Source organism: Thermobia domestica, chromosome 5 (assembly GCF_964235325.1).
Source record: "Thermobia domestica chromosome 5, izTheDome1.hap1.1, whole genome shotgun sequence".
NCBI classification, from domain to species: Eukaryota; Metazoa; Arthropoda; class Insecta; order Zygentoma; family Lepismatidae; genus Thermobia; species Thermobia domestica.
This window is the reverse complement of record NC_137458.1, coordinates 204,288,276-204,315,254: the sequence shown is the minus strand read 5'-3', so window position 1 is coordinate 204,315,254 and position 26,979 is coordinate 204,288,276. Positions and strand designations below refer to the sequence as shown.

General features: G+C 34.0%; 1 protein-coding gene across 5 annotated transcripts in view; it reads left to right on the top strand.

Moving 5' to 3' along the window:
* Window positions 1–26,979, top strand: part of Root (ciliary rootlet coiled-coil, rootletin) — a 533,338-nt gene that overhangs the window by 394,486 nt on the left and 111,873 nt on the right. For all 5 annotated transcript variants that reach the window (XM_081759610.1, XM_081759612.1, XM_081759614.1 and 2 more), the window contains 5 exons: window positions 4,304–4,418; window positions 12,169–12,405; window positions 13,720–13,856; window positions 15,053–15,213; window positions 23,209–23,339. In XM_081759610.1, coding sequence (XP_081615736.1) covers window positions 4,304–4,418; window positions 12,169–12,405; window positions 13,720–13,856; window positions 15,053–15,213; window positions 23,209–23,339 — 781 coding nt within the window. The remainder of the gene's footprint in view (window positions 1–4,303; window positions 4,419–12,168; window positions 12,406–13,719; window positions 13,857–15,052; window positions 15,214–23,208; window positions 23,340–26,979) is intronic.

The window sequence follows — 26,979 nt, the reverse complement described above, 5'->3', positions numbered from 1 at the left end:
AATGTGCAGACATGCACGCAGCGTTTGTGTACTAAAATAAATTTTCAGTTGTTATCCGGTTTTAAATAATTATACAACGTATTGTGCAATATAACATTAAAATGACCGTCATCTACTAAGCGCAACCCCCTTTCTCTCTCTCACACACACATATCACCACAGTAAGTTCAAATAAAAAACGAAATTAGGTCTAATCGTCAACAAAACATGATAAAGTGAAATCTTTAATGCCTCACGTTCTTGGAACGTAGGATGTAGTTCGAACCAGAAACCCTTCGCACCAGAGGTGATCACAATTTACCGCTGAGCCACTGTGCTTCATCTTTCTTGAAGAAAGTAATGTTTTTCGATTAAATTAATTTTTGTGCTGACGGGAAGGTGAACAAACAGAACTTTCTCTCCCTTTACCCGGTTCACTGACAAGAAGCAGCAAGGTTGTCCAAAACTATTAATGATGTCTGGTGTATGAGTTGTACACATTGTTGGTCTATTCTTTGGATTGAGAGTTAGCGCAAAAAAGTAGCTCTGGATGTTAGAGGATGAATGTTGGTTCGAGCACTTGGTGTCATCAGTGACCGTCCTGTGCAAGACGGACTGTAATCTTGTTATACAGAAATGTTCTGACACTGTTTCTATTAGATGATATGTTTCCCAGACGCTTGGTTCTGAAAATAGGACATGTGCAATGAGTATTTACACTATAAATTAATAAAGCTCATTAGAGAAATTATGAAAACGTGATATTCCAGAAAATAAAAAGTTTCAATTTCCAACGTTTCTGCTCCGAAGCTAAGGGAGACAGTGAATTTGATAGTGAACGAAATAGTTTTATGAAGAAAATGGAAGATAACGGGAAAATCCCTAGAAAACCCACATGTAGAGTATTTACCATAAATTTTGTGGCATCTCTGCTTTTAATGATCAACTCACGTTGTTCTCTTTAGATATTTTATTTCCTCTAATTCCAAGGTAAAAATTAAGAATATTATTTTCAAAGTCGAAAGAGTTACCTATTAGTTGTTTTAATTGTTATTCAAAAGGAAATGGATAACTATATTTCGTTTAAGGCCTGTGTCATGCTTGTAACGTGAACCCTTTTAGCACATGAGAGGAAAAATAATTTGTTGAAAGATTCAGAAGTTTCTTTGTTATACAAGTTACATTGTAATAAGGCCAATAGTATATTCATCTGAATATAGATGTAAATATTTGCACTGTTTCTGAGAACAGTAAAACAACTCATCTCACAAGAATTTCTTGGATAAAGAACTAGTCTATGTTTTATGGTGATTTGTATGAAATGTTTGAAACATATTTGTGCTGTATACATCTGAATGTTTATTGTTATCAGAACTATAAACAGAACTAGATATTTCATTATATATTATTGCACATATATCTGCAGTCAGGGAGAAATCTTTTCATCAAGCATATACAGAAATAATTTTAGACAGCTAAATTAACCTAAACATTATTTCCTCTAGAATTCAAAGTATATATGTTTAACGTCTCTCGTGATCAAGTCTATACTTGACTGACAAGACTAGATATTTTATGAATACTTCGAATCTCACAGAGTTCTTTTTCTGGAGAAAATGGCTTAAAATTTATAAGCTAAAAACGGACATAGAGGAATGTAATATAAACCGAAACACATTGCGGAATGCAGACTATAGTCAAAGAATCCTCCATTTGAAGAAATTTTCTGCTTTTAAAGTAATAGAACCATCATGTGTGCATGTTTAATCGCGAAAATGAAATTCGAAGTATAGACGATGAGCTTACAATTGAGTTCTTTCATTTCTGATCATTTTATGTATGTTGTTATTGAATTGGAAGACATTCACTTTTCAAAAACTTTTTGAAAAATTAGTGATAAAGTTGTAGGAATATACCTTTGAGAAATGCAGGCTACTATATTTCTTTTTCTTTTTCAATTTTTTTAAACTAATTTTTACTACATTGGATTTCACAGAGTGAATATGTGCAATTGATTCCGGTCTCTGGCTGGCCCTGCCGGTTTGTTAGCTAATACGTTACCCAATCCTTCTTCAGACTAGTCGAGATATTCACTCTTTACGGTAGTAAGGACCCAGTCGCGCTTCCATCACTTGAAATAGATTGGGTAAATTTGACCGAATCTTTAACTTGTGTTGGATCATTTTCCCTTCGTCAAAAGAATCAATCATGGTTCCAATTCACAAGAAAGACGACAAAACCGATTGCAATAATTATCAAAGCATGTGTCTTTGCCAATATTTTATAAAATCCTTTCAAACATTGTGTTAGCAAGATTTACTATATACGCAGATGAAATTATTGAAGATTATCAGTACAAATTTAAGCGAATCGATCAAACCAGATATTTACAATTCGCTTAATACTCGAAAAAAAAATGGGAATACAGCACCCCGGTCCATCTATAATTTATTGATTTCAGAAAACCTACGACTCGGTTAGGAAGGAAACATTGTATTTTATCAAATTTAGTATATCATAAAAGCTAGCTAGATTGATAAAGATGTATTTAAATGAAACCCAAAGTAAATTCCGAGTAGGGAAATAATCGTTCACGAGCTTTCACGTTAAGAATGGTCAAGTTGTAAATGCAGAAGAGAGCGCGAGGCCCCTCCTTTTTTTTTTTTTTTTTTTGTTTTTGTTTTTGTTTTTTGTTACTATCTAAGAATATAGAAAAGTTTTAAATAAACTATGGCGTTTATTTAAGATAGAGAGTAACAATAATATTATTAAAACCATTTGTCTGTTAATCAGCCTTCCACTATCATCTTGTAAGTAGTAAATAGTAAAATAAGTTCGTGCTATTGTGCTGGCACAGTTATCGGAAGACGTTATTTCAATGTGAACAATGAAAGTAATTTTGTAATGACAAATTCTGAAATCGAATGGAGTTCCGATAGGAGATCAAAACAAATTTTCTTCCCACCACGCTCACCCACGTGGTCTGATAAACGTGAATTTTGGCTTGTGTCTCTTTCCACCATCAATCCTCGCAGTCATAGAATGCATATACGATTATGATGAAACGTGGATTTATGCATACGAACCGGAAACAAAGTGACAATCTGCTGTGTGGATGTTCCGCGATAAACCTAAACCAACCAAAGTTGTTCGTGCACGCAGTGTCTCCAAACAAATGATTGCATCTTTGTTTTGGTAAATCATATCATATTGCAATTGTCACACTGGAGAATCGTAGAACAGTCAGTGCAGAATGGTACACAACCAACTACCAGAAGTACTAAATGAGAGCAGACAGTTCAACCCCAACCGTCGAATCATTCTGCATCAAGACAATGCCAGCTTGCCCACAGCAGCTGCCACAAGTGATTTTCTGGACCAGAAACGTTGAAGCCATTACACATCCAGCTTATTATCCTTATTTAGCCCGCAGTGTTTTTTTTTAAACAATCAAGAACATGTTCCGTGGGAAGCACTTTTGCACGCCATCGAGGCATACAAACTACGTGTTTCACAGGCACCAACTTCAGAGTTTCATAACTTTTTCAAGATGTGGTTCTATCGCATGAAACAATGCATTGCTGCAGAGCGAAAATACTTTGAAAAGCAATAAAAAAATTGCTGACTTTGATGTTCTTGCGTTTTAACATTTTCCCGAAACTTTCAGTGCAACCCTCGTACCACCAACTTCTGTATTGGAGAAAGACGATAACCATTTATATATCAACAAGAGGGGTAAGGGGCCCTATTGCTTAGCTCTTGGGACATTTGAAGAAGGGTCAATGAATTATGAAAGTTCATTTTGAATGACAATCAAAACTGTTAATTTGCAGCTGGAACCTGACACTAGTCAAAGTGGTCCTCATAACGAAGCCGACGTATGTGAATAATTAACATTCTCACCTAAAAGCTCAGAGACCCTGGCTTCGAATCCAGTAGCAGGCTGTTCTACCTGAGATGTTTCCAGAATTTTCATTGTCGTATCAGCAAATGTCAGGATGGTATCCGTAATATATCTACGTGTAGATCTCAGTCGACTAGCTTCCTAGTATTTCTGTAGAAAATAAATAATATCAATTTTTAAAGGTATTTTTAAACACAAACAAGCAATTTTTCAATAATCTGATTTCTAATTATGAGGTGTGTCTATTTTATTGAGAACAAGTAAATGAAGTAGCAGAAAACTGAACATTTGCAGACATTTGGTTTCTTAACCTTTTGGAAGAACAATTACTTGATGCAACAGTGAAATATTATTCGTAATATTGTATTTTGTACTTTTTTTTGACAATGTTATATTATTTTTAAACTTTTTAAAATTTAGGTCACCCAAGAGAGGTACACCGCGACAACCTACCTCACCTGCATTTGCAGAAAGCACCATTTCTGCTGTCCAGGCTGCATTACATAAACATCAGCTGCAGATTCACGAGCTACAGGTATTTTTATTTTCTACCTTGTAAGTTAATAATACAGTTATATGAATATGTTTAATACTTTATAATCATTGATATTTTGTCATCATTAGGTCACTTAGCGGGTACACCTTCCAGCAACCTACTGTGTTACGAATTATCTAAATAAATGAGAGCAAGGTACGACAAGCTTCCATGTACATTCAACTTTAGCTGATTTTGTTTCGACGTAGCAATTGCCCATTTTAATACGTGTAGCAATTATAATATAGTTCGCTCTCCCTCTTTTTCCTTCCATTGCATCTTCTATCACATAAAGGGTACAATTTATTTCAAACAAGTCTCAGGTCGTTTCTCTTGCTCTTTCTAATTAAGGCAAGATTAGTTTTCCTTACCATAATATTCATATTTCTACTTCATTAGTTTTCCTTTCAACCCAGCTAATTTTCTCCATTTTTTTTTTTTTTTCATATTCTTTTGTGAAAACAATTTAACGAGTTTTCGTCACGTACACATAGTATGCATGGTTCTGTTCCGTAGAGTTCAGAATCCTGCTGGATACATTTTAGCTCTCCTCGCTCGTCTCGTGGCTAGCACTTGGCACTTTTGGTGCTCGTGGTTCAGGTTTCGATTCCCGGTGGGAGAATTTTGGAAACGAAATTCCCAGAGTACTTCATGAACTCTTTTGACACGAAGTTTAGCATTTTTTTCAGTACACATAGATGAGGCGGATTGCAGTTAAGACAGATAAGAAAGAAGTTACATTCTTTTTAGTTTTCTTTAGTTACATAGTATTGAAATACTGATGACATTTGCTAAGAGTAATAAATTAAAGTTAATGACGCTACAGCCATAAAAGACTATGTTTAGCTACATGCCTAGACGTTCAACTAGGTGATGAGTGGTCAGCGTGTCGGATCCGAGGCGCCATTATTTCTGACCTTCTGGATCGAAGTTCTGACCTCTTAATTCAGGTAGCTCCCCAATTGCCTCATGTTGTTGGGTCAATACCAGGAAATTTTAGTGCTCCCTGCGAGATAGTACCAGGGACCATGCATATCGAGGTCGTGCACGCTAACAGTGCGGCTTAACCGCAGCTAAATAATAATGATAATAAAGTTTAAACTCATTTTTTTATATTAATGCTCTCTATTTACACCAGTAGATGATAAGTTTTGATAAAAATCTTGTGTAGGGCTAAGAATTAAGTTTATGGCAAGTAAGTTTTTCTTTAAGTATGTCTGTGTAAAGTTTGTTTTTCGTAACAAATTATCTATATAAAAGAATCATAACATGTCTATATAAAATAGTTTTAAATGAAACATTGCATGAAAGCAGAACCATTTCAGTATCACTACTAAAGGGAGAGGTTAAATCTGAGGCACGCCCTGCTTACGCCATTGATACTGAATAATCATCAACTTTGTTACTTTCATCTACTTAACTGGATGTACACAGTTGTTATTTTGTTAGCCTAATATACTAATACATAACTGTCTGAGAGTTATCTTATTTTCTCTTCAATAGTTCTCTGTTTTAACCATTTTTACTTTCAAACGACGATAGGAGAAAGGAATAGTAGTTATAATGAAAAAAAAAAAAAAAGAATTCAAAATTTCAGCGGATTTATACATTTCGTGGCCTTTACTTGCTGAAAAGCGATTTTTGGATATCTGTCTGGCTGTTCGTCCATCTGTCCGTTCATCCCGATGTAAATTCACTCGCCTAAGGGCCGTACCGTTCAAGGTATCGAGACCAAATTTAAAACTTAAAGTTTTTAAAAGATTCCCTAGGGGAAGTTTTTTGAATTTTCTTCCTACCCAAACCTTTTTTTCCAACAATAAGGATAGTTGAGTGAAGGGTGAAAATTAAAATTTGCGATTTTCTCAGAAACAGCTCTAACAGTTTCGTTCATATTTCGTAAACTAATATTCAACTAACAACCTATAATATGGCTTAAGTCGTTTTCTCTTAAAGCAAAGCCAAAAGCCATAAGGGGTAGTTTATTCTTGAGAGTGAGTTTTCAGGACTATTTTCTCAAAAACGATTCTGCGATTTTGTTCATATTTCGTAAATAAATATTTCACTAATAACCTGACAGTATGACGTAACATTTTTCTCGGAAAAATCCACAAGTAGTAGTTATTCTTGGGGGTGTTTTTTCCCAGCTGATTTTATCAAAAGCAAGTAAGGTAATTTTATTCGTATTTCATTAATAAATGTTTTATTAATAACAATAATATGGCATATTTTATTGACCTTGAAAAAAATTCACAAGGGTAGTTTATTCTTGGGGTGTTTTTTTCTTTTTTTTTTTTAAAAAAAAAGATTTTGTTTATATGTCATTAATAACTACATAATGTTGTGTAAATAACTTGGTCACGAAATTATTTACAAGAGTAGTTTCCTTTTATTACTATTATTATTATTATTATTATTATTATTATTATTATTATTATTATTATTATTATTATTATTATTATTACTTCCTCAAGGACGACTCATACAATTGTGTTGATATTTCAAAAACAAATATTTCATAAGTAACTCTAATATATGATAGTAATTTGCCATAAAAAAAAGTCCACAAATGGTAGTGTATTTTTGAGGCTGAGTGTTTTTCGAATCAAGTTTTCTGTAAACATAATTTTCTTCGTATTTTAGTAACAAATGTTTCAGTAATAACTGCAGCATAACATAATTTAGTTTAAAAAATTAGAACGAAAAAGTTCAGTGCAGTGGGTTCAGTATCTTTTATTTGTACACATAAAGGCGGTCAAAAAAGAAAAAGATCCTCAAATAACTTTTCATTTCCAATAAATAGATTATTGACACAAATTTCTTTACAACCTGTGATTCTAATTTTGGTCAATGTCAAAACCTTTTTCAACTGCAAATAATATTAATATGTAATATATATATATATATATATATATATATATATATATATATATATATATATATATATATAATGTTGTATTATGTAATATTAATAATATATATGTACTCTATGGATGGTGAGTTATTAATGCTTTTTTTTCATTCTGAAACAGGACTTTAGGTTCAGTTTTAAAACTTGCTAGGTACACTCCTGTATATCTATCTATCTATCTATCTATCTATCTATCTATCTATCTATCTATATATATATATATATATATATATATATAATGTGTGTGTGTGTGTACATTATTTGTCAAGTTTTTTGTTAGTTTAACGTCCCAATATGCACCGAGACTAAGGGAAACGATGATTATGAGAGAGATTATAATGGTGGAATAACAAAAGTGGAAGGAAACCGGGTAATCCCGAGAAAAGCGACGCACATCCTGGGGGCAAACCAAGAACTCCACGCACCCGAGGTGAGCGTTCTACCACTGAGCCACCGTGGCTGCCCTAAGCTGGATAGGTGGCAAATGCTGCGCAAATATAAATTGACAGAAACTCCGAAAATCCTATTTAAAAAAAAAAAAAAAAAAGAACAGATTTCAAACTCCGCTGAAACCTCAACTAAGTAGAGCAAGTTGCACGATCATACAATGAATATTCTGTAAGCCTACACATTTATATTACACAAGAAGGAATAACTATATTTGTGATTTGTCTGTTGTTAGTGCGTAATCTTACCACCGTTGGTCATTAGTCCTCCCTCCATTGGATTGCTATTATGACTTTATTAAAAAATAGCCCTGAAACTATCAGTCAGGAACACATAATAAAGCAACATTCTCAAGTCTTAAACAAATTGAAAGATTGGTCAAACAATTCCATCTACTTTTCTTTGTTTCATTTCCAAAATTTTCACGCAACGAAAAAATAATTCTTCGAAAATGCTATGTGAATAAATACAGTTAAACAGATCTCTTAAAAATACCACACACTAACCTTGAAAAAACTGTCTCGTCTGTTTGTTAAAATCAATTCTTTCCTCTTTTACGTGAAAAAAGGGAGAGCGCTACTACTTAAATTTTTCGTAAGAACTTTCTATACAGCCGCAGATCAAGGGAGGGGCTATATACTCTATAGCCCTCCCTTTGGATCCATGCATATATAATATTTGTATATCGTAAAGTTAAATTGGATAAAGTCCTCCTCCAAAAATTACGGTATTTATATGCGTTTCAAACACACGTCTCCCTTCCCTTTTTACCTTTTGCACTTTCCTTCAATGACGATCATCGCGAAAAATACAACTATTGTCACGTTTCCACGTTGAGCAAAAATATGTAATAAAAAATCGCACTCGGATTGATTGACTGTCAAATTTTCTTCGCTACTTCTCAAACAAAAAGCCCATTTCGTGAAACAATACGGAGAACAACTAACGAAAAAAATTAGACAACTTTTACATTTCACAAATGCAATTCTCGGAAGAGACCACCCGGCGTGGCAAAATCGCCAAACCAACTCATCAAGGCAAACGGTTTCGCTCGGAAAGAAAGCTAAAAGAGAGGTTGCCAGATACTCATTACTTCAAATTAATCATATTCAATAGCTGTTACTTGTTATCAGACTCGTAATTGTTCGTTTGTTTTATACATCACACAACTGAAGATATGTCAAAGTATTTTATAATACAAGGTTGTTAATGTTCTTAATTTTTACAAATTCCAACTTCATATTTCCATTAACCTAAAATAAATAAATAAATAAATAATATTATTTTTCATTGCTTTTTACATTTTTTAAATGTAATGGAATAACTCCTCTTCTTTCGAACCAAGACGGATTTATTAGAATATGTAGCTTCTTTACAATTGTGTCAATTTTAGAAACTATGTGTGCATTAAACATGTACAAATTAATATATATTGTATCTAGACCCAAAATAAAAAGGTTGTTCGTTTTCTATTGGATCGAATTAGGAACACGACTGTTATTTGGGGAATGATGCTAGAACTGTCGTGAACAGTAGTGTGTCTGAAGTCGTAGGTGGGTCGTGAGTGTCGTGAAATGGACCCTAAATTAAATACCATTGCTAGGCGGGAAAACATAATCGTTTTCCATTATCGTTTTTCTACATATACATAGTGAAACAGTGTTGTAAAGATAGGTTCTTACTTGTGACTACTGCAAAAGGTATTGTGGTCTATTACTTAAACCAGGAGTCCATGGTGAAACAATCGCTCACGAAAAGCACCATAAGGGGCGCTCTGACTAAAGTGACATCCACAGTGCTACAGGAGATCCGCTGCTTCACATTCCAGGAAGATTCATCGACTAGCATGAGATATGCCAGCGATTGCATTTGGCACATTCAACTGTGAACACAGCTATTCATAACCAACTTAGCTGAGGTGTGTGCATAATACCAACATATACTATCTGTGTCCGCACTATATTGCAGAATGAAAAACTTACTGCAGGAAACAGTATTAAATGCACTGACGGGATCCAAATGTTAGATAGTCGTTAATGTATGACTTTCACTGCTGGTAGTCACATTCGGCGCTGACATACCATGACTGCGATATCACGGACTACTGAAACTTCGCTCGCTACTGCCGGCAAAGTTTCCCCGTGGATTCATGGTTATTACGGGATTCAGTCATGTGAAAATATTGCTAATACACAAGGTTGATAGAAACGCGAAAATGAGTGCAAACTACTTTTAGAAAACCATTATATCACCTATCTTTCGAATCGACATAACACAATAGTACGATGAAGACTAACAAGGGAAGATTCATATGGACAAGGCTTCAAGTCAACCACCAGAACATGTCTCTGCTTTTATCAGGAAATGGAAAGGGAATTATGAATTTGTATAATTTAATTTAAAGACACTCGCATGGTAACCCCTGAATTCCAGTCTAACAGATTTCTGCCGCTTTGATCTGTTGAAATAGCGTAAACAGCGGTCTCCGCACATTCTCACTAGTCTTTGGAAATATTGCAGAGAGAAATGGGACCGAAACTCCTTATCAATGTTTCGCCGTAATTTTCTTCAATGGAGACTTCGATGTCAGGCTATAGTCCACAGTGTTTGGGGTCCAGTAGAACATTATCAGTAGTTGCGGCGAAATTTTTTCGTAAAGTGAGTACTCTTCAAAATAGGTCCAATATTAACTGAATGATTTTCTGTAAAATAATATTTTTTAAATTTACATGTAAATACTACATTTGGGTAATTACACATAGGCTATACAAACGAAAAAGTTACATTAAAAAGAAAAGAAAGTCTTATGATAATTGTAAATGCACAAATCAGTCCTATTATTTGATTTAAAAACACTTCGCTTAAAAACTGAAATTACTCAAAATCCACTTCTGTTTTTCCAACACCACACTACCCAGACACACACACAAATGAAAAAGAACTGCATTAAAAAGATCTGGAAACTTCCGAATTCTTCTTGTGTGGGTTATCTGATTGAGTATGTGACATATAGCAGGATTATCTCATGTTACGCAAAGATCATTAATCTTTTTTTTTCTTACACGTTATTGTGATAAGCCTCGCAACAGCATCCTCAAACCTTCGCCGAGATTACAGACAAAAGATCTCCTCCAGTTCCTTACCAGAGGGTAGCGTTCCCAAAACTGATGCAACGTTCCCTCTTTGTACTGCCATGCTGATGCGTTGCAGTAGAAAAGAGGTTGCTCTAGCATCTCCTGCCGATAAAGAAATGCGGTGACCAACTTCTTTTATAAAGTTAAGGCCTTCGGGACCCCATGAACCACCCGATTCAATAGCTATAGCGACAAAATGATATTTGTCGAGTAAATTGCTATACTTCCTGCGTTTTTCTGTTTCTCGGCGAGCAGCCACGTTGCCAGCTTGTGCTGAGGAAGAATGTAAATTTGAAGGGGCGAAGGTGTCGGAACAAGTAAAATCCCATAGAAGTGCTTTTCCTTTCTTCCACGGTATTAGGGTCATACCATCTGGCCTCTTGCCGTCTGCACGACTGCATCCCAACGGTTCACATATAGAAGGAACGCCTGCTGAAATTAGTGCCCTCATGATAATGTCGTTGACGCTGGAGTGGCGTGAATGTCTGCCCGCACTACTGGCACAGGAGAGTCCATGAAGGCCCTTCTTGTCTACGACACTTCTACAGGCAGGACATCTGTGTTGCTCGCAAACATCTGCTCCCAAACGCAGTGCACTGGCAATTCGAAAACTGTCATTGGGAAGATGTAATCCTAAAGAAGGTGACGGGATAGCATGGAGCCAAGCTCCTGCTTCTGGAGATGATGTAGCTAGAAGTCTGGCCTTATCTTCTGGGTTATCGGATGACTGAAGTAGTGCTGAAAAGTGATGACTTATAAGAGGATCGTCCCAAGAGGATTGTAGTCCTCTCTTATCAAGGTCAGGTGGATCTGATCCCACTATAGATGACCACTTAGAAATGCTATCGTTGACATCCGAATCCGATACTAGGCTAAGATCTTGTTGGAGAATGGTCTCGATCAATGGCTTAGCGCCATAGAATGAAGACAGGAAGGATGAAATAGCCAGATCCATGGCGCGACGAATGCCGAGACCTCCGTGGTTAACAGGAAGGGACGCCTGCAACCAAGAGTTATTGTTGAGTGAACAATTCAGGATTCCTGATCCTGTAAAATAAATATATCCTTTGATTGTTTAAGAATGACAAAATTAGATTATTGTAGACTTACTCTATGTATAATAAGTTCAAGAATGTAATTGACTCATGCCGTTGAATAATCTGACTTAACTAGCTAAACTCAAAATCACAACGCATTTCTGGGTAAGTCAATTTCATTACTGTTTGTATATTCCTCTACAATCATTCAAATATTATTTCAGGTGAAGCTACAGTCAACGAAAGAACAACTGCTTCTTGTGCGTAAACAATGTGAAAATGCTGATGAAGCGCAACAGATGCTGGAAATCAAAGTCACAGAATTAACGGCTGAACTTGATTCTGCCCGGTCAATGGGGGCACAGCTGCAGCAAGAAAAGGATATGCTACAAAAATCTTTAGATTCCATACGCAACGAAAAGAACAACTTAGAGAAAAACAAACAAGAATTAAATACCATGGTATGATTTTCAAATGTATATTTATCTTTGTTGATTCATACTTAAACTTATTGAAAAGTTTATTTGAGTGTCTCTTCCTGTTTTATTTATTTACATATATATATATATATATATATATATATATATATATATATATATATATATATATATGACTTATCTCCCTATTTTAATTTCAAATTTCTCTAAGAAAAGAAATTTGAAATTAAAATCATTCCAGATATTTATTGCATTAGAAATCTCTTATGATATTAATGAAACTGATATAATATAATTAGTTTTATACCACACTTTAACTGTTACTAAGAAAACCAAGAAATTCTTACTCATTAATTTTTCCTCAGAAATTGCATTTGAGACTTTGCATTAGCATGATTTTTTTCTCTTAACAATTAAAAAGTCTTTGTACGTGGTGCTATATTTACACTTTAACAATTAGGTAGAAAAAATACATAACATTTTCAAATGTATATATAAATAATTCAAACTTAACTAGAGGATTTTAAATGTATAAAAACAGCTTAACTTGAACACGCTCTTAAAAATCTGTGTTTCGGTTAATCAAAATTGCTTACATTCCAACTACGAGTGAGGTACGATTACTGAAAAGCAAATCACTGTATATCACCGCAAGATCGAGAAATAAGCAAATCAATGTGGCCTTTCCCATCATTCCTTTCTGCCAAATGATGGTATCGTATATACTAATGTGCATTTCAGTTTCCTCACCAATTCTTGTTTAATCTTGCAGTGACATATACTTACGGTAATTATTATGTTTTTTTTTTAATTTTTGTTTTTCAATTCATCTGAGAAGACATAGTTGAATTAAGATAATATAATAATGTTTATGCTTTTAAATATTTGTCCAAATGGCGGATAATAAATTACTTCCCATCATACACATGCCACACAACTATAATTCACTCCTAACTTCCTACACGAATTGGCTCTTCGGGAAAATAAAACACTTTCAGGTGACAAGCGGGCGAGGAAAGCCTGGTCATGTATGTTTTAGCTCTGTAGAATGTTTGTTGTGTTAATGTTTGCTGGGCGGATGAAAACGAAAAATGATCGCTTAATAAAGGATGCAGGTGCTTTCCAGCTTCGCCGGTGTTCAGGTTGAGTGTGGTCGGTTAATAGAAGTACACAATAAGGAGATTACACATCGGCCCCTGAAAAAAAAATAAATAAATAAAATAAAATAAAATAAATAAATAAGCGGCATGGTTGCTGAGAGAAATTTCACTGTGTATACATGTAATCAATATCTATGTATATGAAATTTACGAAATTGTAATTCTTGTCATTTTCTAGCTGGAGTCTTTAAATAATGACTGTGAAAAACTTCGAAAAGCGAACAGTAGATTACAAAAATTGTCTGATGGATTGGAAGATGAGAAACTATATCTTCAAAGTGAGCTTGACAGACTCACCAAAGACGCTGAGATCAGGTAATAAAACCATTTATATATAAACATAAATTCATAATAATAAATTCATAATTCATTTATGTATTATCAATGGTTCCTATTTCTTTTCCATCTCATACCTTTGTCATCGATTGCTAGGAAATTGGATTTTAACCTTTCTTTCACTGCTCTCACGATTATGGTTGGTTTCACATGCAAACACGAGTCACAGAATAGAATATTCCCTCATAACGATTATTTATGATCAGGAACGAATACCGAAAAATATCAAATTACTTGAAACGATTTTCCTGGTCACCTATTCACAGGTAACTAGATTTTAAAATTGTAAAAAGGAACATTCAGATTTTTTCTTTATTTCTTCAACGACCAATTCAATACATAAATACATGATACTTTTCAGATATACAGCTGATTTAAAGAAAAACATGTCATTGAGTCTTGTCTAACGTATTAAGGCATACGGCTGAATAGCGATCTTATTAAATCTGTCTAGTTCTGAAAAAAAAAAAAAAAAATGAAATCATATATATCCGGTAGGAAGTATGTACAAACTAAAAGACCCATATTGAAATGAAAGTATTGTAAGCATTGTTCAAGAGTATAATTCTTTGAAAATATAACGCCAACACTAGAGGCATCTATTCAACTTAAATTTAATATTATCAGACTGGATTGTAGGTCGTTATCTGTTGCCATGGTACGGTTATTGGGGAAAAGGAGATAATGAGAAGGACTGCAATTGAGAGAATTCTATTTTGTGGTCAAATGTCCAAAACTGTTTTCGGACCATATATTCTTTTTTGAAACTCAGTAGTACATTATTAGTGCTGATAACTATAGATAAGTTGAAGACATTTTATTCTTGTACAACTACACTCTTTTGTTAATTAGTCAAGAAAACAGAGCAAAAAACTTGGGCATTTACGTCCAAAGACCCTGCTTAAAATTGAGTATGTTTTTTTTTTCTTTCTTTTTTAAAGTTAACATAAAAGCACTGTAGTTTAAATAAAATATTAAATTGTAATTAAGCGTCTTTTGCAAAGTACGGAAGGAAACAGTGACTTTAGTAAGCAAATTGAGAATTCTTTCTTTTTTAATTAATTAAATTACGCAAAATATCCTTTGGTTTTCCATTCTACCAGAAGTATAACACAACACATTCCTTGAGAACTGTTAGACAACAGATTGATATATATAATGACACTTGTTTGTAGAGAAATGAACCTGCGAACGGAAGAAGAACGTTGCAGTAGATTGCGAGAAGAGCTGCTGACAGTAAGGGAGGAACTAAACAAAACTTACCTCGCAAGAGATTTGCTCGAACAACAGAAGATAGAATCAGATGGAGTCATCGCACAAATGGAAAAGAATAAAGGTATGTAGTTTATGTCTGGAAGTCCGAAGAAAAGAAAGAACGTTAACTCTTTGTTCTGAATGTTTTTTGACTACAGGCAAGAAACGTTTCTATGTATACAGAGTGTAGGAAAACAACATCATTAAACTTCAGGAGGAGATTCCTTACTACACTAAATATTTTTATTTTTTTTTAAAATCTAATAAACATTGATCGAAAAGCTCTCCTTTCAGAGCGATAAGCTGCTAAAAATTTGAGAAATCAAGTTTTAAGTTGCTCTAGTTTGAAAACTGTGGGTCTGATTCAACCTCGATTTTTTTTTTTTTTTTTTTTTTTTAAAGTGCAAATTCTATCTAAATGTTTACGTTTTTGAAACATACCATAGCTTTACAACGATTTTCGAAGTGTACGTTCAAAACTGTAGGAGCCCTTCTGATACCCGCCTTATCTTCTGAAATTTATTATGTAAGTAACGTGGGGCGGTGGTGTTTTTCTACAACCCGTATATTAATCCATATATGAGCGGCTCGAGGGAAGAAAAAGGTAGGTGCTACTTCCGGGGAAATTAAGTTAGTTGAAATGGATTGGGATCGAACCATAGAACAGTATGTAAGTAGTTTATTTCGAAGGAAGTTTGTTTGTTATGTGTCGTTGCATTGCATTGCATGGAAATATTGACCTTTTTTTTTCAATTTACTCGAAAGTTAAAAAATGTGACTTATTTTGTCTTCCCCCTAGCCGCTCATATATTTACTATCGTCTTCCCCGAGCCTCTCATATATTTACCTTATATGATAGAAGTATGGGTTAAACAAAATTCACTTTAAATTCCTCTGTGATTCTTTATGATCAAGTTCAGAAAATCTTAGACTTTTTGTACATTATGATTAGGGTCGAAAAGTGAATGTTTTATATGCAAATAGTGAACATTTTCTTTGGTTTCTGATTTCTGATATTGAAAAATTGTGTGTAGGCTCACGTGCTTGCCGAGTGGAAATATCGTGTGCCATATTTCCCAGCCTTGCAGGAACAACGTGTGAAACATAAATTGTGAGCCGTACTTGGATTTTGACTTTTACTTCACTCTTCTGTAGATTAAAAGCTTGAAAGCGGTTGTTAAATTCCATTGAAAATTTACGAGAAAGTGAAGAGAGAGTGGCCAAAGTAATTTCACTGTTATACAGAAAGGTTTATTTTATCCCGCTATATCTTAACAAACTGAAGCTAACTTGTGCTTAATATTATAACATAAACTAACCTTGTAACCAGGAAAGAAATGTTCGGAGAGCACCTTCTAAATACCCAAGTAGTATCATCAGGGCTAGCAAAGTACACCATTAGACGATTCATAACTTGAAGCAGTTGACAATTAATTTGAAATCAACAAGCAACTGCGAAACTTAAACCTAAACTTGGAGGATTTTTTTTATTCAAAAGCAGTGGCGGTTTCTCTTAATGTTTGCATGTTTGTACAAACCTTCTCCTAATATTTTCATTTTTTATTTATGCTAAATCACTTTTCGTTTTATTGTCAACATCATCTTTCCTTAAAGAAGTGCGTTTGAAATGGGGCTGGCTAATAGTTTTCTGCTTGGGAGTTTGACAAACTCCCCAGTTGGGCTACTGCGGGGGTTGCGAGGTGCGAGGATCCTTATAGTGCCTCATAGGAATCTATATGTTAGCAGATCTTTTGCAAACAAGTCTACCAACAAAAACAACTTTTCCAAAACAAAACGCTTTGGAACTACTGGAAATTCTCCACCGTTTTTACCCTGCAATATTGGTTGACACGGTTCTCGCCTGAAGGGGAATGGTCCGTTTTCTCAAGTCGTACACAGAGGAAAAGAAAGAAACCTTGCGCCTTGCCTAAATGCGAGATTGCCAAGTGGTCATAACTATTGGTTCTGTCAATCAAGTAAGGTCAAGGCAGCTATGGAGACAGTAAAGGCGACCCCGTGAAGAGTGAAGACAGATTGAGGGTGTTAATAGTTAATACACTCATGTTTGAATGAGTAGAAATTTGGCAGCATAGAGAGAATGTTTTTCTTTTCATATGTGTGTGTGTGAATGAGAGAGTTGGAGAGCTCAGTTTTTAGAAAAAGAGCATTAATAGAGGAAGGGGTGAGATTTTCAAGGGGACTGCAATCCCTGTCCTCAACTCGACTGACCAATGTCCAATGTAGGAAACCATTGTCTTTCTTCACTTTCCTTTTTTAACTCTTTAAAAATTAATTTGATGTTTCATCTGGTGTGTATTCAAATTAGTTTCTTTTTCTTTACGTCGAATGATCTTATTTGCCTGTTTTTCCTTAGATAAACAAACAGGTTCAGTAGTTCAGCATTTCAAAAGTGTAATCAACAACAAATGGACCTAGTGGCAAACGATATATGGCATTTTTATTAGTTCATCATTTTTTAAAACAGCTTCAGCTGTTTCTGTATACCTTCTGTGATATGGACACAGAGCGTTTCGTTGAAATGAAAATACTATTACGGTAAATTAAATTTCATATATTAAACAAGAAAACAACCAAAGCGTAGAGCCTATGCAGAAATCTATAATTATATATCTTCTTTTTATCTGTCTAAGCTAGTGTGTCTCCTTACGTTTTAGAACAGTGATTTAATTGCGCGATCCACATAACTTTAATGATCTGACTTAACGAGCGAAGGAGTTACTTTCAACTTTTCGTATCAATTCATTTTCACAAAAAAATTCAAGTCAGCTTTTGAAAAACTAAAGTTTCGTAGTAGTTTGTAGTAAACATGTATGTTTCTTTTATTATATGAATATTTTAATTAAGATGAAAAGAAGTTTAACGACAAATTTATCTGTAATCCACTTTTTTTGAAAACTTAAATCCTCGATTTCACGAGCTGAAAACATGAGTGCTTCTTTATCTCTATGAATGTTTGTGTTGTTTTAAAACTGGCCTTAAATTTCTGTAAAGCTAAAATCTATAATTTAACTACCTGAAACCTCGCTTTTGTATAATTTGCAATTTTTCACGAGACATTAGTATATTACTCATAGCTCCTTCAGTTGCCATTTGTATATCTTGAAATTTGGATTTATGAAAATTTTATTCTTATACTGTAAATGTTTTAACTGAACATACGACTCTGTACATAAGCACTTCTTTTATTTCTTGAAAATGTATTCCCTAAAGGTCATCTACTATTGTTGTTTTCCGGGCTAATAAATCAAGGTCAGTAGTGACATAACAGGGAAATTTGACTGCTAAGCTGGAAGGGATTAGTACCCCTTTCTCCTATTTAACGGGCAACTGCTTTGTTAATAATGTTACAACCAATATTATCAGGTTCTGTGCTTTAGACGCTACATTCCTCGTGTTCTATTTTACAGAAGCAATCCACTTTTTCTTTCTTTCGGTCAGATGAGGAAGTTTCAATTCTTCTATATATAGTCGTTTAAAATTATTATATTTACACAAGTATCAGCAGGTACATAATAATAATAATGGAATAAAAGAAAATCTGACCTCTCTCCTAGTGGGAACTTTGAACCCGCACCAAAAGGAAAAGGAAACTGGTCGCTGATAGACCAATTTGTAGATCACTCGATTTTAATTTAAGTTTAATCGGTATTTGATATTAATTTCCCTTCATACTCATTTATAATTTTCAAACCATTTTACCGAATGATAGCACATACTAGGATATTATACAGATTTCTTCACTGTGATTGTTTTCCTCTTTTATTCAAATCATTTTCTTTTCTGGAAACATTACTACTTACATCAGAATCTAACACATGACGAACGGAATCATATTGCGGAGTTTGTATCTGTATCTATTATTCCCTTCAGAAAACATAAAAGAAATAAAAACAAAAAAAGTACGGTAACGCCCGTTTGTTGTAATTAGTATGTTGAATTTTAAAAATTATAATACTGTACATGCAGTGCTGGGACCTATTTCAAATGAATGTATTTCAAATACCTATTTAAAATACAAAATACCATTTTGTATTTTATATTTTAAATACATTTTCAAAAACTATTTTGTATTTTATATTTGAAATAGGTTTTGTAGTGTATTTTGTTATTTTGCATATTATGCAAAATACAAAATAGGTCTGATCTTGGGAATATATTATTACGCAGTTTAGGAACCTGCACACAGTATACTAGAAACTAAGTTATAAGCATTACATGGTGGCGCCGTTGTAGATTACCTGCTGTTTAGCAACCAGTTTTCGGGCTCTGGTGCTTGGGGTCCCGGGTTCGATCCCAGCCCCCGCCAAGTGAACTTTATGGTGGACAAACACCGTGTGCATGGGTTTTCTCGGGGTTCTCCCGTTTCCTCCCACTTTCTTCATTCCATCATTTCATTCATTACTCATCATCACCGACTCCTTTAGCCTAACCGGCATAACCGTAGGACGTAAAACTCAAAGATTTCATTTCATTTCATTTCAGTTTTCGGGCATGCTCGGATACAGTCGACTCGCGGCGGCACTGTACTCAATTGTATTGATTTTAATACATTCGAGTGCATCACCACCGCAAGGTGGTTGCATCCTAGCATACTTCGAAGAGCGAAAACAATATATATTCATTTGGAGTTAATACGTCAATGAGTGCTGTAAATTGTGTTTTTGTTATGGCTGTGGATCCGTAAGGGTTATTATCTTTATTATGAACTGAGACTATTCTTTGGCTTGAATGACGCGTTGAAAGCACATTGAAACTCTGTGTACAAGCTTATAAGCTTATAAGGCTTTTAGTGATGGATCAAGGAATGGACCATCTGAAGTGGAAGAAAATGTTAGTGATGAATCTGATGATGATGAGGTGGAATCTTCGGACTCTTGATATTGTGGATGAGGAGAAACTTTAGATCCCCGAATACTACTTCATTTGCATTGCCAGCTCATCAGCGTTTTGTTCTGCTCATAGTGATATCTCTGTTGTATATGTTGATAGCAAAGATGGTTCCAAGAAAGTAGGTCGAGGGAACTACAACAGACATCAGCACTCTGTCTTCTTAAAGCGTAATGCTCTCTGGAACTTGCTGTCGAAATACCCGTAATCATGGGAAGTTTTCAAAGATATTGTTGGTGTGTCTTCCACAGTGCGTTGTCGTACAAGGTGGAATTCATATTTTGATAGTTTAATGAAGCTTGAATATATAAAAAGTAAGTTAAATGATGCGTGCCTTGCACTGGGAATTCCCACTTTTAAAGATGATGAGTTGGAATTTTTGACGAATACTTAAATTGTATGGAGCCGATCGCACAAAGACTTGATAGACTTCAATCATCTGACTCGTTCTTTTTATGACGAGCTCATCCCAGAACTTAATCGCATGAAGAAAGTTCTAGAAAAACTGGAACTCCGTTCATTAAAGTACTTTAATTCGCTAGTGAAGGCATTGTTAAAGGACATGGACAAAAGATTTCAACCTTAAAGTCTTCAGTAAACGATCCTATCCTTGCTTCTGTCACTCATCCGTTTTCTAAACTTAGATGGGTTCCCAAGGAAAACAGATCATCTGTGAAAGATGCATTTATGGTATGCATGAACACTCAATTGACAAGATTGTACCATCAAATGAGAAAGCAGATGATCTTAATGATGAACAATACTATTTGTTCGAATAGGACACGAGCGATCACGAGAAGAATATCTATGCGTCCGCCAATGCTTCTTGAGGATTCAGATACTTCACTGTGTGTACTGGAGAAGTACCCGCTTGTTCTTAAATTATTTAAAAAGTTCAATACATGTGTGCCAAGTTCAGCAGCTGTTGAGCGACTTTTCAGCGACTTTTCTCATTTGGGGGTCTCAGTATGATATCCCACAAAATGTTAGAGAAACAATTGTTGCTGAAAGCGAATACGAGGGCAACTATTTATGTTTTGAACCTAACAATGAAAAAACAGTAATTTGTTATTGGAAATTGATTTATTGTTTTTTTCGAAATATTCTCGTTTATGATCAATACACTTTTGCATTCGTTCGAACCATTTGTCAAAGCATTTTTTCAAATCTTCTTAAGATACCTCCATAATATGGTTTTTGAACGCATCAACGGCTTTTTCCGCCGACGAAAATCATTGTCCACGCAATTTATTCTTGACATTCGGGAACAAGAAGAATTCATTGGGTGCCAAATCAGGACTGTACGGCGGATGACCCATAAATTCGATTTTTTGAGTGTTCAGAGTTGGTTGTTAGACGAGAGGTGTGAGAGCCTCGCATTGTCTTGATGAAGAAGGATCCGACGGCGCTTGTTTGTTTTCGGTATTTGACCGAGGACCTCCGGCAAACAAATTGTTGTATACCATTCAGAGTTGACCGTTCTACGTTCCTCTAAAGGCATAGTTGCCACATGACCAGTCCCCCCCCCCAAAAAAAAAAAAAAAAAAACAGGCGACTATTTATTTCGATGTGCTTCGAGCGCGAACAACTTTTGTTGGATTTGGTTCATCTTGAAACACCCATACAGTCGACTGCTGTTTACGTTGCGACTCGTATGCATGTATCCATGATTCGTCACCTGTTACAATCTTATGAAGCACCGCCATTTTATTTATTGGGCATTTGTGTGCACCAATCGACGTAAGCTTCTTTTTGAGTTTTTGTCAAATTATGTGGGATCCAATGAGAACAAACCTTTCTCACAGCTAAATGATCATTACTATTTTATATATGCTGGCGGAACTAATGCCTATGGGTTGCTTCACTCTCACAGTATGTCACATGATGATCTTGCAGTATTAGGTTTTGCACAGCATCAATGTTTTCTTGAATAACAACTGATTTTGGACGACCTTCGCGAATTTCGTCAGTGAGCGAATGGTAATCACGAGTAAAATCGCTATACCAGCGTTTCACAGTGGCAAATGATGGGTCTTCATCACCAAATGTGGAAGTAAGTTGATCGATGCACTCTTGTCTTGATAATCGACGTCGAAAATCGTAATAAATCATCACACGCAAATTTTCACAAGTTAATTCCATTTTTCTGTTGTCACGCAATCTTGAAATCAACGTAAACAGCATAAATAAAGCTATTGACAAAACATTTGAAGTACGTTATGGTCAACAGTGTGAAACGTTTCTATGCAAACAAAAAATAGCGCCTAACTATAATCAGTGTTGCCAAGGCTCAAATTATAAATAGTGGCCCTCGTAAGCATTTCCTTAAATGAAAGAATCGTATTTGATGTAGACCTAATGGATGTGTTTGATGTCTAAACTGTTATATGAACCATAGTCAGTACAAATATTTTGCAGATCACTATATGTATAAAATTAGTGATACCTATTTTCTATTTTGCAAGTGTATTTGAAAATACGTATTTTGTATTTTATATTTTAAATACATTTCTGAAAACGATTTTGTATTTTGTATTTTAAATACATTTTGTGATACTATTTTGTATTTTGTATTTCAAATAGGTTTGCTTACCTATTTTGCCCAGCACTGTGTACATGTAATAAACTAAGAGGTATTTAGTGCAGGTTTTGATATGCTGTACATTTTGAATATAGAAAATTGTTACACAAAAAATGCTGAAAGTTAGCTATCTGCCTAAGTTGGTCAATTTTCAATAGAAGCAAAAGTGTTGTGTAAGACTTTATTGTAAATTTACATATCAGATCTATCCATAAGTACGCAGGGGTGAATAATGTAAATAATAAGATCATGCAAATACAATTTTTATTTAAATTCCAAATTTTGGCAGCTGAGAGCGTTACGTTTTTTTAGGTGACTGACCTATATGATTTATCTGTAAATTGTGATTTATCAATGGATTTCACAAATTTTATCTCAACTCTCACCACAGTAGTGTTCAAAATCCGTTTTCCATATTTGAATTAAGCCAACTTGAGTTTTTTTTTTTTTTTTTTTTTTTTTTTTTTTTTTTTTTAATGTGGATTCAAACTTTCAAGTACTTTTGTTATCAACAGTTTGGAAATAGGGAATAGATTCCATAACTGATTTGGTTACATAAAATATGATTCCCGTATCCTTTTCTTTCAGGTGATCTGGAATTAGAACTTGAGAAGATCTTGTTAGAAAAATCTGATATCCAAGAGGCGCTTGTTAAATCAGAGTCATTGTGTTCCAGTCTAGAACAAGAGAAAAAAAGATTACAAAATGACTTGAAGAGGGTTAGTGTCTTGGCAGTAATGTAACAAAATGTTTCCTGTACTATCTTTTTGTTCTCATTTTAATAAAGTAAGGTATTACTTTATTCAACTTTTTACCGTTTCATTTTAAAATATGTTATTATTACCGATGATATCTCCAGAACAGAGACAGAAATATTATAGTGAAAATTAAAGACTTTTAAGTTAGGAATTATTAAACTATTCGATTATATTACGTTGATCCTTTGCGTAATTTACAAATGTATGTTGTTTAAGTAATAAAGTGCTGAAAATTAGCTAAGTAATCAAATATGGTACCGGTAGTACAAAGATAAATTTTACTAACAAAAGAGAAGGCCTTCCACTATATTTTTCTTTAATATTGTAATGAGTTATTTTGGAAAAATTTCAATCCAAATATTTTTAAAATACCTATTTTGTTTCGATAATATCAAACTTTTCCTTACATCTAAAGATAATACTCAATTAGATTTTCTGTTTCAATAACTAAATTCGGTTGATTCAGATATGAAAATTACACTAGAAATGGAAATATTATAAACTATCCTGACATAGATACAGATAGTAAAGAGAAAATTTTGGATAAAGCTACAACAAGAAAGGTACAGTTAGCACACTATATATAATTCATCTTTTGATCATTCAGAGTTGTTAAGCTAATATCTGGAAAATGTTAGTTAAAAAATTATCTAAAATGTTTCAAAATAAAACTAGACTAAAAAGAAGAAATCGAATTTATGCCCAAGGTGGTTATGGAACTGAAAGCAATAAGTGAAAGCATAATTAGTTACGTATAAACTTTACAACATAAAATACAAGATTGAATTGGCTTTCTATGTAACCATGTATTATTAGCGATTTTTATAATGTACACAAGACAAACAGCATCAAAGCACCTTTTATATCTCCAAAAGTACTGAGAGAAATTCTAGTTTCCTAAGCATTCTTTTTAATCCACTGGATGCAGCAGGAGTTCGCCGCTCATTTCAAATCTTCTTAGACTAACAGTGGTTGTAACAAAAGAAACAGCCATATCTTAAATAAAATTAAAAGTGCGGCAAAATCAATGGTCCGTCTGCTTTTGTGTTATTTAAACATTTTAAGCAAAATGAGTATTTCATATTTCAAAATTTCGCTCTCAAGAATTCTAAGAAATAGAACACTCTCTTTGAGTGGCAAGAAGAAATATATTTTTTAGATAAATGAATGTCGTTAATAATTTTTAAATTTTAGTATTTTTTTCTTTTTTTTTATAAATAGTTCACTTAACTTGATCTTTCACTTGAGTTCCTTGTTTTCGTTAGTTTTTTTCTTTTTAAGTCTTCCAACTTCTTCGCGTTTTCTTCTTACATTTTGTACTACAGAAAACATCCACAGCTGTAGTCAAAATTAAATGGTTTTAATTGAAAATTATTAAGATCGATTTCACCATATTATACATTCTTTCTACTTAAGCTTAACTTTTTAATTCTAAATTATAATCTTTAACTTGAATGAGAACTTTTACAACTCATAAATTTATTTATTTACTTATTTCGTTTCGTTTCGTTTTATTAAATTATTCTTCTGTCATGCCTATTGCAAAGAAAGGTATCAGAAAAACCAAGTAGTTTTGTACTTCTAATTATAAAATCAACAGACAGAAATATAGGTTTCTCCAGTCGTCATTATTTTCACTCTGCTGCAAAGCAAACCAACAAAAATGTCGGAAGAACTTTCTAGTAACAATCTCTGTAGGAAGAGTTCAGAAGAGACCTGGGTTATTATGCCTCAGAATCATTAACTATCAGTACATACCTGTCGTAATTTTCATCTGCATCCAAATAATTAAATATCATTTTAGGTTTTACTTTTGCTTCCATATTCATACCATGGTTGCATTTATCATTGTAACTAGCATTTTCTTCCTAAATTAATCTCTAATGAAATATTTATTTGACTTTTAGAGCTCCTGTCTTAGTTCTGCTTTTGTCGAACTGTCGGGTATAAATCATTGATCCTTTTTCTAACATAGCAGAAGGGAATTTTAATACTGTAAGTTTAAAATACCAAGAAAAATAAATGAGTGAAAGTTTAAAATTGTATTAAAATTGTGTAACAGCTTTCGAAAAGTCAACTTTATTGTTCCAGGCACGATTGCCAAATACAAATTAAGATCAAATTATCACTTTTTCACTGGTTCGAACCTTGCTAGTTTCACTAAAATATTATGATATTTCAATAAATTTAATTTGTTTCTGGAAACTAAATCAGTGACAATATGGTAAGGGGCAGAGAAACAATGCATATGCGTGAATTATTCTTGTATATGTAAACAGAGGTTTTGCACTAATTTTTAACGTAAAACCAGTAGTTTAAAATCTGCATTAGGCTATATATTAGCTACTATAATGCTTGTATGAGAATTGAAATTGGTTAGTTTGTAACGATTAAAAGCGTAGAAGTTGGTCAGTTGAATATTAAATTAAAGGGAAACATATAGTTTTCACGTTATTAACACATAAGCAGTAACTTTACTGTACAAAATTGGAGCTATATTTTTAAAAGCCTATTTTGCTTTACCAGCTTGTAATGCGCCGCCATTATAGACCTGTGCTATAGCGCATTGCATTATATGTAATATGGATTTCAGTCCGCATTGGAAGATATAAACTTTAAAATATAAAATTTTTCGAATCGAAGTCAGCAAGATATACATATTAAAAAGTCAAAATGGAGGTTAAAGAAGATAGCATTGTGATTTAATTTTCCTAAAGTATAAATATATAATATGAATCTCTAATATATATATACTACGTCCATTGTATTAATATTTATGTTTTGTGTTGTGATATAAATGTAGATAACCAGTAATCTGACAAGATAATGTGCAATTTGATGGGGACATATATCTATCTATATATGTATATATACATCTATCTCTCTCTCTCTCTCTCTCTCTATATATATATATATATATATATATATATATATATATATATATATACGTATATATAGGGTGTTACTGAACTATATCTACAAACTGTAATAGGTGATTCCTTACATCCAAATAAGAGAAAAAGTTCATATGAACCTGTGGGGAAAAGTGCATAGTTTGAGAGCTAGGGCTGTTCAAAATCGCGAAAAAGTCAAATTTCAAGAGGCCCCATTTCGAATTCGAGAAACTGTGAATGGTGGTCCTTATCAGCGTAAAGGAAGTCACGCATATGCAATCCAAATATGCATATTTCATTAATGTTTAATTGGTGTACAAAGTATTCCCTGCAGGATGAAATTCCCAGACATGCCATCAACCGAATTTTGAGATATGGTCTGACTTTATGATTGGTCCAAAGTAGGCAAATGATAAGCCTTGATAGCAGTGAACACGGAATCATTTGGCGCGATATCGAAAGTGTTAAGAATCGTCAGCAGCACGGTCTCTCGTACTCGGGAAAACGCATCCTGCGATGTTTTCTTTCACGCTTTTAAATGAAGAAAACGTGAAATATGCTATGACGAAATACATCGCATCACACGTTATTCCGAACACAAAAAAACATGGAGCTGCCGGTTCCTAACACTTCCGACTTCCCTCCAAAGCATTCGATGTCTATTGTTGTCAAGGCTTACCTCCTGCCTACTTTGGACCCTCCTTGAA